Source organism: Juglans microcarpa x Juglans regia, chromosome 2D (assembly GCF_004785595.1).
Source record: "Juglans microcarpa x Juglans regia isolate MS1-56 chromosome 2D, Jm3101_v1.0, whole genome shotgun sequence".
NCBI lineage: Eukaryota > Viridiplantae > Streptophyta > Magnoliopsida > Fagales > Juglandaceae > Juglans > Juglans microcarpa x Juglans regia.
In genome coordinates, this window is record NC_054596.1 from 2,803,817 (window position 1) to 2,820,729 (window position 16,913).

The 16,913-nt window shown below is 38.9% G+C and overlaps 3 protein-coding genes across 5 annotated transcripts; 1 reads left to right on the forward strand and 2 right to left on the reverse strand.

Moving 5' to 3' along the window:
- Positions 1 to 132: 132 nt before the first annotated feature.
- LOC121250988 (zinc transporter 5) lies at positions 133 to 3,487 on the reverse strand. Its single transcript, XM_041150258.1, has one exon. The coding sequence runs from the start codon at positions 3,393 to 3,395 to the stop codon at positions 585 to 587; it is 2,811 nt and encodes a 936-aa protein (XP_041006192.1). The 5' UTR covers positions 3,396 to 3,487; the 3' UTR covers positions 133 to 584.
- A 2,415-nt stretch (positions 3,488 to 5,902) lies between these two features.
- LOC121250989 (protein NRT1/ PTR FAMILY 5.9) lies at positions 5,903 to 9,441 on the forward strand. 3 transcript variants are annotated; one of them, XM_041150261.1, is made up of 5 exons: positions 5,903 to 6,072; positions 6,170 to 6,299; positions 6,533 to 6,750; positions 7,884 to 8,422; positions 8,536 to 9,441. In XM_041150261.1, the coding sequence occupies exons 2-5, from the start codon at positions 6,242 to 6,244 to the stop codon at positions 9,377 to 9,379; spliced, it is 1,659 nt and encodes a 552-aa protein (XP_041006195.1). In that variant the 5' UTR covers positions 5,903 to 6,072; positions 6,170 to 6,241; the 3' UTR covers positions 9,380 to 9,441. The 3 variants fall into 3 exon arrangements, with proteins under 3 accessions (XP_041006195.1, XP_041006194.1, XP_041006196.1); XM_041150260.1 differs by having other exon boundaries at positions 5,903 to 6,299; XM_041150262.1 differs by having other exon boundaries at positions 5,903 to 6,299; positions 6,550 to 6,750.
- A 2,064-nt stretch (positions 9,442 to 11,505) lies between these two features.
- Positions 11,506 to 12,902, reverse strand: LOC121250990. Its single transcript, XM_041150263.1, has one exon. The coding sequence runs from the start codon at positions 12,708 to 12,710 to the stop codon at positions 11,709 to 11,711; it is 1,002 nt and encodes a 333-aa protein (XP_041006197.1). The 5' UTR covers positions 12,711 to 12,902; the 3' UTR covers positions 11,506 to 11,708.
- Between the last annotated feature and the right edge of the window lie 4,011 nt (positions 12,903 to 16,913).

A 16,913-nucleotide genomic window follows, 5' to 3' on the forward strand; every position in this document is an offset into this window, starting at 1 on the left:
TATTCAATATGGTGAGAACAGTGTACTGTGTAGAATCAAAATTGTTCCAACTATGTAGTTTCACCCAGCTTAGATGCGATTTCAAGAGCAACCAATGACATGAAAATAAGGGTGCCACAAATACAACATGAATAGAACTTTTAAGATCCAAATGATCCATGGACCTGAACCACAAAAGTATGCCCACGCCAGCAAATAGTCACAACTATGTAGTAATGCATCATCCTCTGCTTGTTTCTTTACATGAGTGGAAAATTGCATATGACCAAATAATCCTATAGCAAGTAACTTTGTCTCTGTCAGAATGTTAACCATTTTCTTTTTTAAATACGTATATGGAATTCGTTAGCCTTCCTGAGTTGATAGGAAAAAGCACACTGATCCTACAAGTAGCTATCACACACCGGCTAGTATCTAAAAAGCACGGCCACGTTGATATTGTCAACACAAGAGGAAGAACAGAAGATCCACACTTTCTCTAGACGCCAACAGCATCTTTAAGGTGATGAAAATTGATGATGTGGTCACTACTCACTGGAAGACCTCTCAAACGACAATGAAATTAACAGAAGTTACTACAACATTTACCTAACACATTCCACCTGTAATGTCAAATCTTTGATTCCAGCTTCATGTAATATCCGTGACACCTGTGCCTTTGTAGAAGCCTTATCAGTTTCTTCCGAGATATGAAGATTTAGGGTCCCTACAACATCTGTGTTGGTAAAGCTCCAAACATGCAAATTCTGGATTCCACACACTCCCTTTATATTCATAACACCGTTTAGAGCTTCTTTTAAATCTTGCTCATGCATCCTTGGAACTCTTTGGAGCAAAATTTCTGCAGAGTTTCTGAGTAATGGGATAACTGAAGATACAATCAAGACTGAAATAAATATTGAGCAGCCAGGATCGGCAACAAGCCATCCCTTGTACTTAATTAAAAGCGTTGATATAACAACTCCAACACTTCCCAAAGTGTCTGCCAGAACATGCAAAAATATTCCTTCCATGTTGTGGTCAATATGCTGATGGTGGTGATTTTGTGGTTTTTCTCCACCAGATGGAAGTTTTCTTGGCTGGGAATCATGATTTCCCATGGAGGAGCAACTTTGAGTATCTGAACAGTGTGTGTGGATCTGGGAACCTGCTCCACGACCATGAGATTCTGCCATATTTTGACCTTCGAATGTGTGATCATGCAAACTTCTTGAAGAGCCATTGAGGAAGCTTTCATGAACATGGTTGTCAGTTTGATGATGATGTTGGTGGTCATGCTTGTGACCGTGGCCAAGGTGATCATGACTTCTTTGATGGACACAGTTCTCAGCTTGATGATGGTGGTGGTGGTGGTCATGTTGATGAACATGGTCAAGGTGATTGTGACTGCTTTCATGGACATGGTTGTCAGCTGCTTGATGATGATGGTGGTGGTCATGGTCAAGGTGATTGTGACAGTTAGTTCCCTCGCTAATGTGATCTTCTTTCCGACTGTCAGCACGGGCATCGGGATGGTGGCTGTGGTGTTCATGATGGTCACTGTGGTCAGAGCATGACTTTTCATGGCATTTGTGGGAACCAAAGCTACATTCATGATGTTTTCCATGATCCTCGTGAGCATGTCCAAGATGGTCATGAGAATGTTGCTCATGATGGTGGGAGTCGGAGTGAGAATGTGAGCATCCACCATGGGCATGATGATGTTCCTCATGAAAGAAAATTAAACCGACCACATTTACCAAAAGCCCTCCTATTGAAACAATCAAGAGACTACTAGTTGATATCTCCTGAGGGTCCAAAATCCTTTCAATTGACTCCAGAACTATTAGTGCTCCAACCAGAACCAGGAAAACAGCATTAACATATCCTGAAAGAACCTCAAATCTCCCACGACCATAATTAAATTGGTTGTTTGCAGGCAAACGAGAAATATATGAAGCATATAGCCCAATTGCAAGGGCAGCACAATCAAACAACATGTGACATGCATCAGATATCAAGCCAAGACTGTTGCTCATGAACCCGGCAACAAATTCCACAACCATATACCCCGTGTTGATCAAAAGGAAAAGTGCTATCTTCCGGGACTTCCTCTCGCTCAAAATGTGCCGTATTGGTTTCATAATTGAGGTGGTAAATGACTCTGGAGACTCCACTCCCAATTCAAGATTATTGGAAAAGATAGGATCTAATTCCCTAACAGCAACATAAAGCAACAAACCACAAAGAAGCAATCCCCAAAGCGAGAGCTCAGGAAAATAGAACAGCTCTAAGACAAGAGTACAGACAAATGTAACCAAAAACTCCCTCCGAAAATCCTTGGAACTCACCAGCTTCTCATCGCCAAAATTTTCACTCAAAAGAACCCCAAAAAGAACAGTGTTTGCCAGAGGCCAAATCATATTCCCAACGGAGACACTATTTCCCTCAGCTTCAAACACGAGCATACTAATAACGGCAGGTACAAAAAGTACAACAGTAGTGAAAAACAGGGAAATCAGCCTAACCCGTTTCCGACCTAGTTGCCTAACTGTCCCCCAATTCATCGAAATGCGCTCGTAGCAACCCAAAAATCCAGAAAGAAACGGAAGCAGCATTGGCCAAACCCTCACACAATTCTCCCTCGGAAACACTGAAACTCCCAATTTCTCAACCAAAGAAGCAGACAACGGAAAGCATTCAACCCGATCCCAACTAATAGACAACAAAAACAATCCAGAAAACAAAGCGAAAAACCCACCAACCTTAGAGGACCGTTTCCAAATCCGGACACCGATACTCCTATCCTTCCCCTCGGCAACCAACCTGGCAGCGACATTGCCGGACAATTCAGCTAGAATCATCGCTGCTGTGCCGCAGTAGCGGAGCGCTTGGAATCGAAGAAGAAAAACCACGGCCAAAAGAATGGACTTGGCGACCAAAAGTCTCAGCTGAGATTGCGTAATCAAGGATAGTGAAAACAGGGGTTGGTTTTGAGGTTTTCGGTTAAATGGGTTTTTGAAAGAGGAAGAATTGGAGGTGAAAAAAGAGAAAGAGAGTGTGAGGAGGAAAGAGAGGAGGGAAACGAGGAAAGAGAAGGGGAAAAGAGAGAAGGAAGGAGAGGACCGAAGGAAAGGGAGGAGGGAATAGAGGGAGCGGAGAGAGAATAGGAGAAGGAAGAGGAAGGAGAGGGAGGATTCGGTAGAAGTGGAAGATCTGGAGTTGAAGGAAGAGAGGGAGGAGAGGCGGTGTTTGGACGGGGTTGAGATTGGAGTTGAGGAAGCGTAGGGGTAGGGAGGGTAGGGTCTGTTAATAGTAGTCGGCGTGGTGGGGGTGCCGAAGGTGGTTGATGTGGTGGCGCGCGGTGGGAGTGAGATGCGGTGAGGACGGTGGTGGTGGTGGTGGTGGTCGGCCATGATGGACCTTGGACTTCCGGCCCGAGAGAATTTTGGGTTGTTGAATTTCCAGAGAAGAGACGAGAGATGTACGACTTCGGAGAACAACCGCGAATACCCAGGATTCAGTAACGCATGAGGTCTTTGGAGTGGGAACCCAGAAACCTAATCTGATGATCTTGACCGTTGGATGTGTGACTTTGTCAAGCTTTCTGTATTGACTTTGCCTTGTAACAGACGGACAAGACAGACAAGTCGTTGGTCCTCAATGGTACCGGAGGACAGTGAAGTGGCTTTCCGTGAAAGCCCAGAATTTAATCGTGGGTTTAAGATCTATGCTGGCTCGAACGAAGATACTGGGAAATTGGGCTTGAAATCTCATGAATCTGAGGAATGGGCCACAGATGAGTTATGTGCTTGAACTCTGGATCTTTGTTGTTGCAGAGGAATCCTCCTCTCTCTCAAGCAACCAGTTAAGCAACATGTAAAAGCAAACTTAAAAGTTAAAACTAACTTCAGCCCATCCAAATAGCTCTCACACTTCTGTAACTCTGTTAATGTAAACGTACCCTCCCCATTAATGAGCTGAAAATGGATTGATCTAGCTATATCGGTTACTTTGGAAATGTAGATCGATCGGCTTTTGGTCGATTGACCTTGGAAGACTATCTATCTATGTGTAGATAAAAGATGTAGAACCGTATTATATATACATGTCAATTACTGAGAGTTTTTTCAAGAAGATCGATGAATATAGACAAGTACAGTGATGATTGCTATTAAATTTTTTCAAAGTTATTTGCTTTCTTTGTAGACCCATTAGTAATTAATCGAACTTAACATGGGTACGTTCTAATTAAATTTGTCGTCGATCAATGAGATCAAAAGGTGGTACGATTTTTCATTTTTCTTAATCGACATTATTACCATCATTATTGAAATACCTTGAATTGTTAAACGTGATTTAGACCAACCAAAGATTAAATATATAGTGCGCTTCCTCTTTTCAATAGGATGAGAGTATGGTGTATAGCATTACTCTTTTGAAATTAGACAAGCTGGGCCTCCCTCATTTGAGATGTTAGTCTTTTTTCTGGTCTGGGTTGTAGTGGCGTCCATGTACATGTCCTTTAGTGGGGCTTATATCAGGAGTGGCGACCTTTATTTTTTTTGGTTGTTTTTGTTCTCCACTTGTGTTTTCTTTGAGGTTAAGTGAGAGCTTTAATAAACTCCGGAGGTTTCGCTAAAAGAAAAAATAAAATTACCAAGCTGGGCAGAGAAAAGTTGTACAAGAAACATCAAATCAGGAAGGAAAAAAAAGAAAAGAAAAGAAAAAAGCAATATGCATGTCTACGTAGTGATGACGAGTTGGGTTTTGGTGATATGATTTGGTGACTACTGCAATATATATTTTCTTGAACATATATCAAATATTCTGGGCGGCGGGCTAGTGGTGGTGCTGGAATTAAAACAAAGTGATATCCACCTCACTAAACCACCGAGGCATCTAGGAAGGGGAATGATATATCTCTGCAGCAGCGGAAAAGGTTTATACTCGCTGCTTATATATATACATGCATGCATGATTGCGCCATCTGTCCATTTTTTGCTTAGATAGCTGGGTTAATATCAATGAATATTAAGGTCCGATACCCGTCAGCTAGCACTAGAACAGAACATTGCTCTGTTCTTCAAAACCATGTTTATTGTGTGTCTGCATGTGGATTGTGTGTGCCTGTACGTGTGTGTCGTACTCGGCCTTCATGGTAACGCATGCATTCATCATTCTGATGATCTGTCGCAGAGCAGTAGTACTAGTACTACGTCTTCGTGTCTGGGTTTAACTTTTACTTGCTAGGCGCTAGCTGTTTCATCGCTCATGATTTATATCATGGTTTTGATGGACGGGATAGGTTTTGAACAAAAGTAGCAAAGAGATCATCAATCATGCATGGTTATCAGGTAAAGAAATAAGAAGATAACAACATGGCAGCACAAACACTCTTGATCTCGTTGATGCTAAAAGTTTCTGCCGGATCCAATGAGGTCTGAGTTTTGTGGAGCTATATATATATATGCCTGATCATGGCCGGGTATGGTTTGCAATTAGCTAGATCCCTCTCAATTTGGTAGTAATTAATTATCACAAAAATGATCAATCATGATGTCAGTACATGAACTAGCAACATGCATGCTATTACTTCGATCTTTTTACCTCCTTGTTGATAAACGAACCGCTTGCTTGCTACTACGAACTGTTTTTGCTGGTTATTTATATTTGTTCTTACATGTTACTAGCCAACCTGGTACATGTGTACACATCCCACGTGTCAATGATACCACGTGGCGACGAAGTGGCACACAAGAGTGGTGCATCCCAGAATCAAAGTACCCGCGCAGCGGGTTCGGTTTACTGTTTGCATGTCGACATTATTTTTTCTCGATAACGTCGCCATGACACCATATTGTCCAAGCTAGCTGAAAGTGGGATTTAGCTTCTTTTTTTTTTTTTTCTCAGATAACACAACCATTGTCGGGAGCGCTTTAGCTTTGGTGATTTATCTAGTGTCCCCCATTAAGGCTATAAAACCAAAACCTTTGAAAAACTGCTTCCAAGGATGAGTAAATGGAAATTAGAGATTGCATTATTGTGTAGTGTCAATAATGAATGTAGAACCATCGCTTCCAGCTTGTTGAGGTGACTCAGATTTTGGGTGTGAAAACGACGTATACTTATTGGAACAGATGACAAATTAGAAAGTATTAATTTGTTTGCTTCAACTTTCATTTCCCAGCTCTTCACTGGCTGCTCTTCAACCTGGGAGTATCTTTGATCAGAGTATCCATTCTCTATCTTTCGCATAAATATGGCTGGAGGACGACAGAGAGCGAAGGAACTTAGCAAGTCATGCATTCTCCTAATAGGTACTTATTCAATTATAATTCTCTGTATATATCAACATCTTTGTACAATTCATGATTACTTGGACACCCTTGATATTGGAGGGGATTCGAAATCCATTCTAGGACCAGCTAGCTTTCATGTACATCTAGCTTGACGATCCAGCAATATTTCCATATATAATACATAAGAATATATCTTTCTAAATTTCCTGATTGCATCGATCACGCACTAAGAATATATATATATATATTAGTGATATCCGGTATGGAGAGGTTTGCATTCAAAGGGGTGGCGTCTAATTTAGTGACTTATCTCACGGATGTGGTGAAGATGAGCAACTCTTCTGCGGCAAAGGCTGTCAACAGTTGGTGCGGGTTTACTTCCATGCTGCCACTGCTGGTGGCACCCCTTGCGGACTCTTACTGGGATCGCTATCCCACTATTTTGGTCTCTTCTTTCCTCTATGTTGTGGTATGCCAATATTCCTCCATTCATCATGCAGTATACACACACACACACACACACACACTCTTCCATGAACTCTTTCTTTGTTGTATATATCATGCATCGTCGTCGTCCTTATTTGGCTAAATATTATTATTAATTATTCTACTGTTATTGTTCGATTATTACATTGCCACGTTGAGTGCTCGCATGGTTTTGTACAGCTTTCTAGGATTGTGCATGTCTTAAGTTGGCGCTTAGGATTTATTGGATTTTACAAAGATGCTGATAAGATGAGCCATTATATATGATAATGGAGCCTGAGTCATCCCCACCCAACTCATGAATTATGAAATTAATATCCTTAAAGTTAAGAGTCGTGGGTCAGTTTTTGGGGGGTCTATATATAGAAAGTTATTAGAACTGATTTATATATTGTGTTAAAACTACGTACCCAATTACAATATTGATTACTCATGATTAGTGCCTCATGGCCATGTTCTGTTAAATTACCTTGATTGAAATAAATGTGCAAGCATGCTAAGAATTAATTATCACCTAATTAGGGTTTTGTTTTCTCCTTTTTGTTATTTTTGGCCTGGCTGACAACTAAAGAGCTGGCCTCGGCAATCTTTTCTATTAGCTTAACTTGACTTTGATTGGAAATCTAATAGCAAAAGTGGTAAAAGATCTTGGGTCAAATTCTCTTAGGTGCAAATAATTTTTAGGGGTCATCACTAGGAAATTTTTTTCCTTGAAATACCTTATGTACACTTGCAGAAAACTCATTACCAATGACTTGTGCACCTCAAGATTAGTTGAGACGTTATTCTTGAACACCTGATACCAATAAAAAAAAAAAAAAAAAAAGCGTTTGTACCTAGTAGTGATGCGAGGAAACACCTGTTACCAAGTAGGGGGAGCCAGTAAAATCCATTAAGTCATACACATGCATTTATATGCATTTGGATAACCCAGTGATCTAGCTAACACTCCGAGTGGAAAGTGGAACGTAGCCATGGCCATATATAAGAACTAAAAAACCCAGTACAACAGAAAAATGTTTCTACTTAAATTATCTATGAGAACTTCAGTTAATTGTAGTACTACTACTGGGGAAATTTTCTAAATTTGGCTCTGCTCCTGTATTCTGGTTTCAGGGGCTTGTGGCATTGACATCGACATCATTGGCATGGGCACGGTCCCCTACAAGCAAAAGTACAAGGTCCTATCCATTTCTCTTTTGGTCCCTATACTTGATTTCAATAGGCCAAGGTGGATATAACCCATCTTTGCAAGCATTTGGAGCAGATCAGCTTGATGATGATCATGATCAAGATCAGGAATTATCCTGCAGTAATAAAGAAGAGTGCAAGTCGACTAATGATCAAAAGAGTTTATTCTTCCAGTGGTGGTATTTTGGCGTTTGCAGTGGAAGCCTAATGGGGGTCACATTTATGTCCTACATCCAAGATACATTTGGTTGGGTACTGGGATTTGCCATTCCCATGATGGCAATGGTACTATCTATTGCACTTTTTTCTTGTGGAAGCCGGATGTATATGTATAAAAGGGACGGGGCTTTCTATAATCATAAGCCCTTTGAGTGCATAGCTCAGGCTTTCAAAGCAACCAAATCAATGTTTATGACTTGTGGAATCACACACTTGAGTTACAAATCTGAGAAGGTCGAGCTAGAGTAAGTTTTCTTTCCTTCTTTATTTTTATAGTCAACTTCAAAGGAGCTTCATTTCAATCATAAGGACAATTTGTCTGTCTATTTTTTACGACAGTTCTCTCGCTTGTTTGTAGGCTTCAAGAGAAACCTCTTTGTCGTGAAGAGTTTGACAGCATCGAGGGCTTAGAAGATCAGAAACCCAGAAATGGTGTCCATATCATGCTCGAAAATGCGAAAGTAGTGCTGCGGCTTTTACCCATATGGACACTGCTTCTAATGTTTGCAGTAATTTTTCAACAACCTGCAACTTTCTTTACTAAACAAGGTATGACAATGAAGAGGAACATTGGGAGCAGCTTCAAGATTCCCCCAGCTACGCTACAGAGTGCTATAACGTTGTCTATTATTCTCCTGATGCCTTTATATGATAAGATTTTGATCCCGATTATCCGGTTGATAACTTGTGATGAAAAGGGTATCAGTGTAATGAAAAGAATGGGGATAGGAATGTTCCTGTCGATCATAGCCATGGTTATCGCGGCAATCGTTGAAACAAAGAGGCTGGAGATCAGTAGAAAGATTGGAAATTTTGAATCACCATCAGGAACGGTGCCACTAAGCATCTTTTGGTTGCTGCCCCAATACATTCTCTTAGGCGTTTCAGACATTTTCACTGTTGTTGGGATGCAGGAGTTCTTTTACAATGAAGTTCCCGTTAGAATGAGGACCATGGGCTTTGCGCTGTACACGAGTGTTTTTGGGGTGGGGAGCTTCTTGAGTGCCCTATCGATTTCACTCGTCGAAATCTTTACCAGTTCAAAAGGGCACAGCTGGTTCTCTGACAACATGAATGAAGCTTGCCTAGACAAATTCTACTGGCTCCTAGCCTTATTAGGCGCACTGAGCTTGCTATTATACGTAGTTTTGTGTAAGTGCTACAAGAGTAGGACTGAATTGGAGAGTGAAAACTGTAAATAATCTGTGTCTCGAGTTTAACACAGTTTTTGTTAATGGAATTTCGCATCGGTTTGCATACAAAAGACTATTAACGACCCCATTCTTCCTAGCTCGCATTTGATATCAGATAGAGCAAATCTTGGTTTTTATTTCCGTTATGACACCCCTGAAGTTGCTTGAGGAGCTCAAATGGTGATGACTTTTTGTCACTAGATGGTGATTATGTTGCTTGAGAGAGGAGAGGAAGAATGAGAAGAGTGAATGAGAAGAGAGAACAAGCTTTAGATGCCATACATTTGATGCGGAGAATAGTGCACTCAGGATATCAATTGAAGGTCAACCAAGGTGTGGATTGAAAACTACTCACAAGGGGAGATCTTGTATGGATGCTTGCGAGTGATTTTGATCAAAATACGACTAAAATTCATGTCTTCAAGATCTTGTCTAGGAGTCATCACCGTATGTGCTAAGTCAGGAAAATGTCCCGCACCCTACAAACATTGGGATTTACGAGTGACTATACCTTAAAAACCCAAAATTAGCAATTATAATTCATAAGCCTTTTGGATGAAGAATAGAAAAAGGCAGCAAATGGCTGCCACTCAAAGAAAGCTTTAGAAGCCGACAAGACGTGAGGAGGAAACCCAACCCTCTTCCCTTGCTTTTAGGAAGATTCTACACTGAAACAAATGAGCGAGAGTGAAACTAACCCTTTAACTTCTATTACACGAAACCTTGATGTGGACCCTAGCCCACAAAAGACGGATAATTGCAAGCCCACACAACCAGAATTCTATTACCGTTCCAGGTAACAGGTTGCAGCTAGGGTGCGTCAAGCTAATATATGCTAGCCTAGTCTGTAAATTAATCTTATACAAGCAGTCAAGACTCCAGCACAATGTCTGGCACGCTTCGTTACAAAACCAAAGGAATTTAGTACTTGCCCAGCAAACACGCACAACATGTCGTCAAATTCTGGTAAAAACAACATGAGTCTATTATACTACTGCCCTTCCCTTATCATCAAGACAAGACCCATCTTAGTCACATAAAGCCTCTAGTATAATCAATAATAAGACACATACCCAACATTCTACATATGATTCATAGGAATAGATTGAGGGTACTCTGCAGTTGCTTCTTTTCATCTCCTCTCCCTTGCTTTCTACGACTTTTACCCAAGCAAAGCGTTCATATCATTCAGCCTTGGGTGACAAGACATTGGGTAAGTGCTCCTGGCAAACTTGTAGAATCACTTGCCCAATACAAAAATAGCGTTTCTTTTGACTTTTAAACACTAAAGCTTTCACATAAAAAAGATCTTCAAAAAAATCACAAAAATAAAAATCATCACTTTTATTTTTCTCTCAGAATCAAACCACCATTTTTTTTTTCATTCTCAGAAATGCAAGCCGCATTCAATTAGTGATTTGTGATAACAAGACTTCCACGACGAATAGCATTCTGCCTACTCTTTTACAATCTTAGGCTGCCTTTTCTAATTGCCCTTAATATTAACCAAGAGTTTTCTTTGTATTTCAAAACAATTACTTTGTGTAATTGTCAAGATGGTTAGCACCTTTAAGACAGGAATATAAATGGTGCCTTCTACCATTCAAAATTTTTAAAGATGATTACTAGCAATTCATCCAACCACAGTCATTGACAAGCCAACTACCACTGAACATTACTGCAACATTACCAGTAAGGATGAAAGAACAGCAGATGTTACAAAAGAAAATTGGAGAAATTTTTATTAACACAATTGTTAGGTTGTAGCGCATCCCATAGAAATTGAATAAGGAAGTTCCGTTTTATAGGGATTCAGAACTAGCCTAATCACCTTCGGGACCAGTTATGCTTCTTTAACATTAATATATCAATTCACCAGCCTAACATTTAACCAAATTCTCTCTTCTCAGAAATAAAGGTGATGTACTCTCCGATCCATAATACCAATTTTGTCGTTAAACACTATATAAAATAGCATAACTGAAAATCCATGGAAAATAAGCTTATTCAAAAAGAAAATTTATCTAGACTAAGCACATGAGTCACAACAAACCCCTGAATATTAGTATCCAAAGCTCATAGAAATAACATAAAACGAGAAAATGACTGAAATCTGGAGTTTCATTAGAAGAAACTGAGGGTATAATGTATTACATTTCTATAAGCACCTTGAAATCCATTACTACAGAGAGCTAGAACCAAATATACAAAGACTGAAATCCAGTAGAACTGCTACCTCGATTCACTAACACAAAAGTGAACCAAAATCTCAGCACTGATCACATAGAAAATGATAAAAAATTTTGAAATATTACGTTCACCAGCTACTAGATTTACCTCATTTATGAGTGCCATAACCATTCGCACCCGATTCCACCACGTCTAACCTCTGCTGTCCCCCATTGTCCTCTTCCTTAATTTCTTCACCACCATCATCATCAGAATCCAAAGTAAATTGCGCATTCTCAAATTGCTGCATTTCTGCACTGAGAGGTTTATACTGTGTAAAATCACCAGGGGCTCCATATTTCCTCACAAAAAGTGAGTACACCCCCACAATCGACACCACAAGAAGAGCGAGATGACAATTAAATTGAAGCGTGGCAATCGCTCTTGCTCGGTGATACTCAGGGTGTCCCTTACACCTGAGAGTGTAATTCCCTCTACTCTTTTCGTGCAAAGAGCACCCACTAGTGATCAAATTGGTGTAAAAAGAAAGACCCATTTGCACAAACCATGTACCCTGTAAAATTAACCCAACCCCACGAGCCAACTTCGGGTAGTTCGATGTCGGGGATCTCAATTCCATCACTGTGGAGAATAAACAAACAGTTATAGGTACAAGCAACAGATCGAAATACCGGTTCTCAATTCCACTTGGGTCTTTCCTCTGTAAGTAAAACAGCAAAAACTCTTCGACGAAAGCGAAAAGACCAATCAAACTAAGAATCGAACAAGGCAGAGGAATTGAATTCGTAAAATTTACCAAGAAACCCGTAATGGAATATAGCAGAAAGAGCGACGCAATGGCGAGGACTTGTAATTGGAGTGCAGAGCCGACTTTGTCACCAGAATTGAACGCGTCAACGAAGGAGACCATAGAGTTTAAAACGAATAAGAAGGAGAGGACAGAGACGGAGATGAAGGTCAAAGAAGGATAAAATTGGTTCTTTTTGGTTCTCGACGATGAAGCCTGTGTTGATGTGCGAATCGAAGTTGAGGTTGAAGATGGAAACGAATTTTGGATTGGATTACGGGATGAATTTGAGGACGTGAGGGCTTCCCATGCACCGATCAGAATGAATCCAGCGCCTGCCATGGTGTACGTGAAGAGCGCCATTACTGAATTTCTCTGTTCTCTTACTTTCTCCCTCAGACTACGCAAGTTTACTCTATGTCGATGAGGAGATCTTGATCCCGAGGCGGAGGCTAGTCTTCTGAGATAGGATTATAGGATGTACAAAACAAAACAAAAATGTCATCTGAGACGGCGAGGTTGGTCCTGTAAGAATGGTCAGAGCGTAATTGCTCGTTTTCAATGGTCAAATTGTACACGTACAAGTTATTTATAAACAATTGGCCCCATAACGAAAAAGTGTAATTTTTTTTCGGACCTACATTTTTACAATAAGCTTGTAAAGAGCTTTTACCTTGTCAAAATCTCTCTTTGGCTATTTAGATGGTTCCTTTTTTCCATTGCCATCTTTATGCTACAAACTGTACTAAATATTATTCTAATATTTAAAAAATATTACCGACATTAAAAGAATCTCACAAAAAGATCTCATACACTGATGTAGCGCCACGTCTCCCCCCTCTTTTTTTTTTTTTCTTTCTTTTTTCTCCTCCTCTCTCGTTCATCTTTCCTCCCTTCCTCCTCCTTTTCCTCTCTGTTTCTGCCCTCCCTATGCCCGCCATGGTAGTCGGGGACCACCTCAAAGCCAACAGAAGCCGCTAGCGGTCCAAGCTAAGGGTGTAAATTTACACCGAAAAACTGAAAAATCAGACCGACTGGACCAGTTTTTCCGGTTTTGAATCGGTTCGGTCCAGGACCGGTTCATGTCTTAGGGAAACCGGTCGGAACCAATCCGGTTCCAGTTTTACGCTTTCCCGAACCGGACCGGTTGGAGAAATATATATATATAAATTAATATTTTATATATAAATTTTATACAAAATTAATATTATACAAAATATTTTTTATATATAAGTTTTATATATAATATATAATTATATGTGAAAGTTGTATATATATATTAATATAATTATATATAAGATAATGTTATATAATTTATAAAATAAAAATTTAATCTTAAAGATGAAAATTTAATTGATCATGTGCTTTAAACATAAAAATATATATTAAATTATATTATATATAGTCTAATATATTATATAATTCTACTAATATATAAGTTTATAACTAATACTAATATATAACTATACTAATAGTTATAGATATACTAATATAGTTATACTAAATCACTATAAGTTTATAACTAATACTAATATATAACTATACTAAATTACTAATAGTATAATATTAATACTATTATATAGTCTAATATATTATATAGCTATACTAAATCACTATAAGTTTATAACTAATACTAATATATAATATAGACTATAGTTATACTAAATCACTATAAGTTTATAACTAATACTAATATATAATATAGACTATAGTCATACTTATACCAATATAATTCTACTAAATCACTATAAGTTTGTAACTAATACTAATATATAACTATACTAATAGTTATAGTTATACTAATATAGTTATACTAAATCACTATAAGTTTATAACTAATACTAATATATAGCTATACTAATAGTCTAATATTAATACAATTGTATAGTCTAATATTAATACAATTATATAGTCTAATATATTATGTAGCCATACTAATATATAACTAATACTAATATCATTATAATATATTAGAGTTATAGCATAATATATGTATAATAGACTAATAGTATTAAGTTCACTATAAGTCTACTATATATAATATGGATGTCAGTATTAATATTGTTATAGTCTATATTTATTTAGTATAAAGCAATTACAAATATTAATGTAATTAACTAAATGTAATCATATACAAAATGTGAAAACTGAAAAGCTTAATATATTGACAATTAACATAGATTCATAATATTAATACATTGACATATTCTAACTCTAAGTTAGTAACAAATTAGCAATTAACATCATAAATATAAATATAATTAATTAATTTTTTAATCACTTAATTAAATAATCCACATTGAATAGTTTATTTAATTTTAATTTTACTAATTTAAATAATTTTTTTAATTAAATTATGTGCCAAAAAGATAAAAGAATCACACTATACCTCATGTGCCAAACACAAAACGACGCTGTTTAGTATAAAACAGGACCTAAACGGCTCTGTTTAAGTCCAAGGGGGAGAATTTTGAAACTAGTTTCACGCAGCTTGGTTTTTTTTTTTTTTTTAAATAAACCGTCTGTTGAAACGGCGCCGTTTGGGTCCAATTTCAATCCAAACGGCACCGTTTCAACAAGTTTTCGTCACTTCACCACCTCCCCTCTCAGTTTTCACTTTTCACTTTTCACTTTCACTTCCCCCCACTCCCTCGAAAGGTGAAAATCCTAGCCCTCCCTCCCTCCCTCCCTCGCATTCCCCCTTTCCTCTAGCCTCTTCGACGCCTCCGTGACTTCGTCGAAGTTCTCTCTGCAGACGACGCCCGTCTCTTAGACTCTTTGCCTCACTCTCTCGTCTCTCTACCTCACTCTCTCGTCTCTGTCTCTCTATCCCCTCACTGGCCGTTGCACATAACTTAGCCGCAGAACCGCAGCCTACCATGCATAGACCCTCGGCCTCACCTCACCCTCTCTTCGATTCCTCACGGACCCACGGTAATTTATTTTTGTGTTTTTTAAATTACTTTGAAATATGGTAAAACCGTAGATGGTATTTGTTTTATTACGGTTTTTTAATCCGAAATTTAAGATTTTTGTGATTGTGTTTGTGATTGTGTCTGTGTTATTAGGGTTTTGTGATTGAGTTTGTGTTATTAGGATTTTATGATTGAGTTTATAACTTTAAAAAAATGGGATAATTGCATCTGGGATATTGCATCTGGTTTATATATATATATATACATTGTCAATATGTAGTAAATTACAATTAAATGGCATTCAATTCACAAATATTTCAAACATGGTACATGGTCACTTCCTGATTATTCAGCAGTGCCCAGGAAATTATTGTATTGATTGAACAACATTGTAACAATTTTCATCATAATCACTATCTATATAAACAAAATCATCACTAAGTTTGAATAGGTAACGAGAACTAAAACATCTTTAAATGTGGCTCAAAACTACCAAAATCAATTAAGAATCATATAGTAATTTGCATGCACTGACAGATGACAAACTATCAAACTTACATTTTAAAAAAACCGGAAAACCGGACAGGACCGGACCGGAAACCGGTAAAACCGGAAGTACCGGTTTAGGAGGGTAACCGGTGCGTAATCGGTTTTGAAAAATGCAAAACCGGTACATACCGTTTCGGTCCTAAGTTTTGTCTAAAACCAGACCGAACCGGACCGGTTACACCCCTAGTCCAAGCGGCACTTTCCCATTCACGGCAGCACCTCTCCCTTGAGTCTCTCCTCCCCTCCTCCCCCTTTCTTGTTGTGAGCTCCCATGTCTCCGTCGAACGGTGCCGCTTGGACTATCAGCGGCTTCTGTCGGCCCTGAGGTGGTCCCCGACCACCATGGTGGGCAAGGGGAAGGCGGAGATAGAGAAGGAAAGGGGAGGAGGGGAGGGGAGACGCACGTGAGAGGGGGAGAAAAAAAGAAAGAAAAACAAAAAATGGAGGGGGGAGACGTGGCAGTGTGAGATCCCTTTGTGTATGTAGCAGCTCCTAATATTTTGGATGGGTGACGGACTGGCCTTATTAGTTATTAGGATCATAAGTTACGATTCTTCGAGTTGGAAATTATGGATATATTTCTGATCAATTGGTTTGGTTGCCCAAACCTCTCACAGTGGAGCATCTCAGAACGAGAGTGCTGGAGCACTTATACCATGTTTCCAAACAGCAATCACACAGGAAAATATTGCTGCAACTTAAGTTAATTGACATCCCTATACTGTCAAATAATCAAATATATATAGCATGCTTTTATTTTCCAGTGCTTATTTTGTTGCTCGCTGATGCATTTTCTTTCACCAAACTTGTGCGTCTGACTCTACAGAAACAAACTAGCTCTCTCCTTCTGAGACTGCTCATCTAATTGTCTCTTCCTGATCTGCCTGTGCATTGGATGTTAATGTGAAATAAGATGTGTACAATGAATTCACTTTAAATAAGATGTGACAATTGTGATTACAGATTACGTGTAATCACACACACACACACACAGACGGCACAAGCATGACTATTCTTTGTTCCACTAGTACTGTGAAAACGTTCATTTATCAGCACTTAAACATCAATGCGTGCGCTCAAACACATGCCATCGATGTGTACT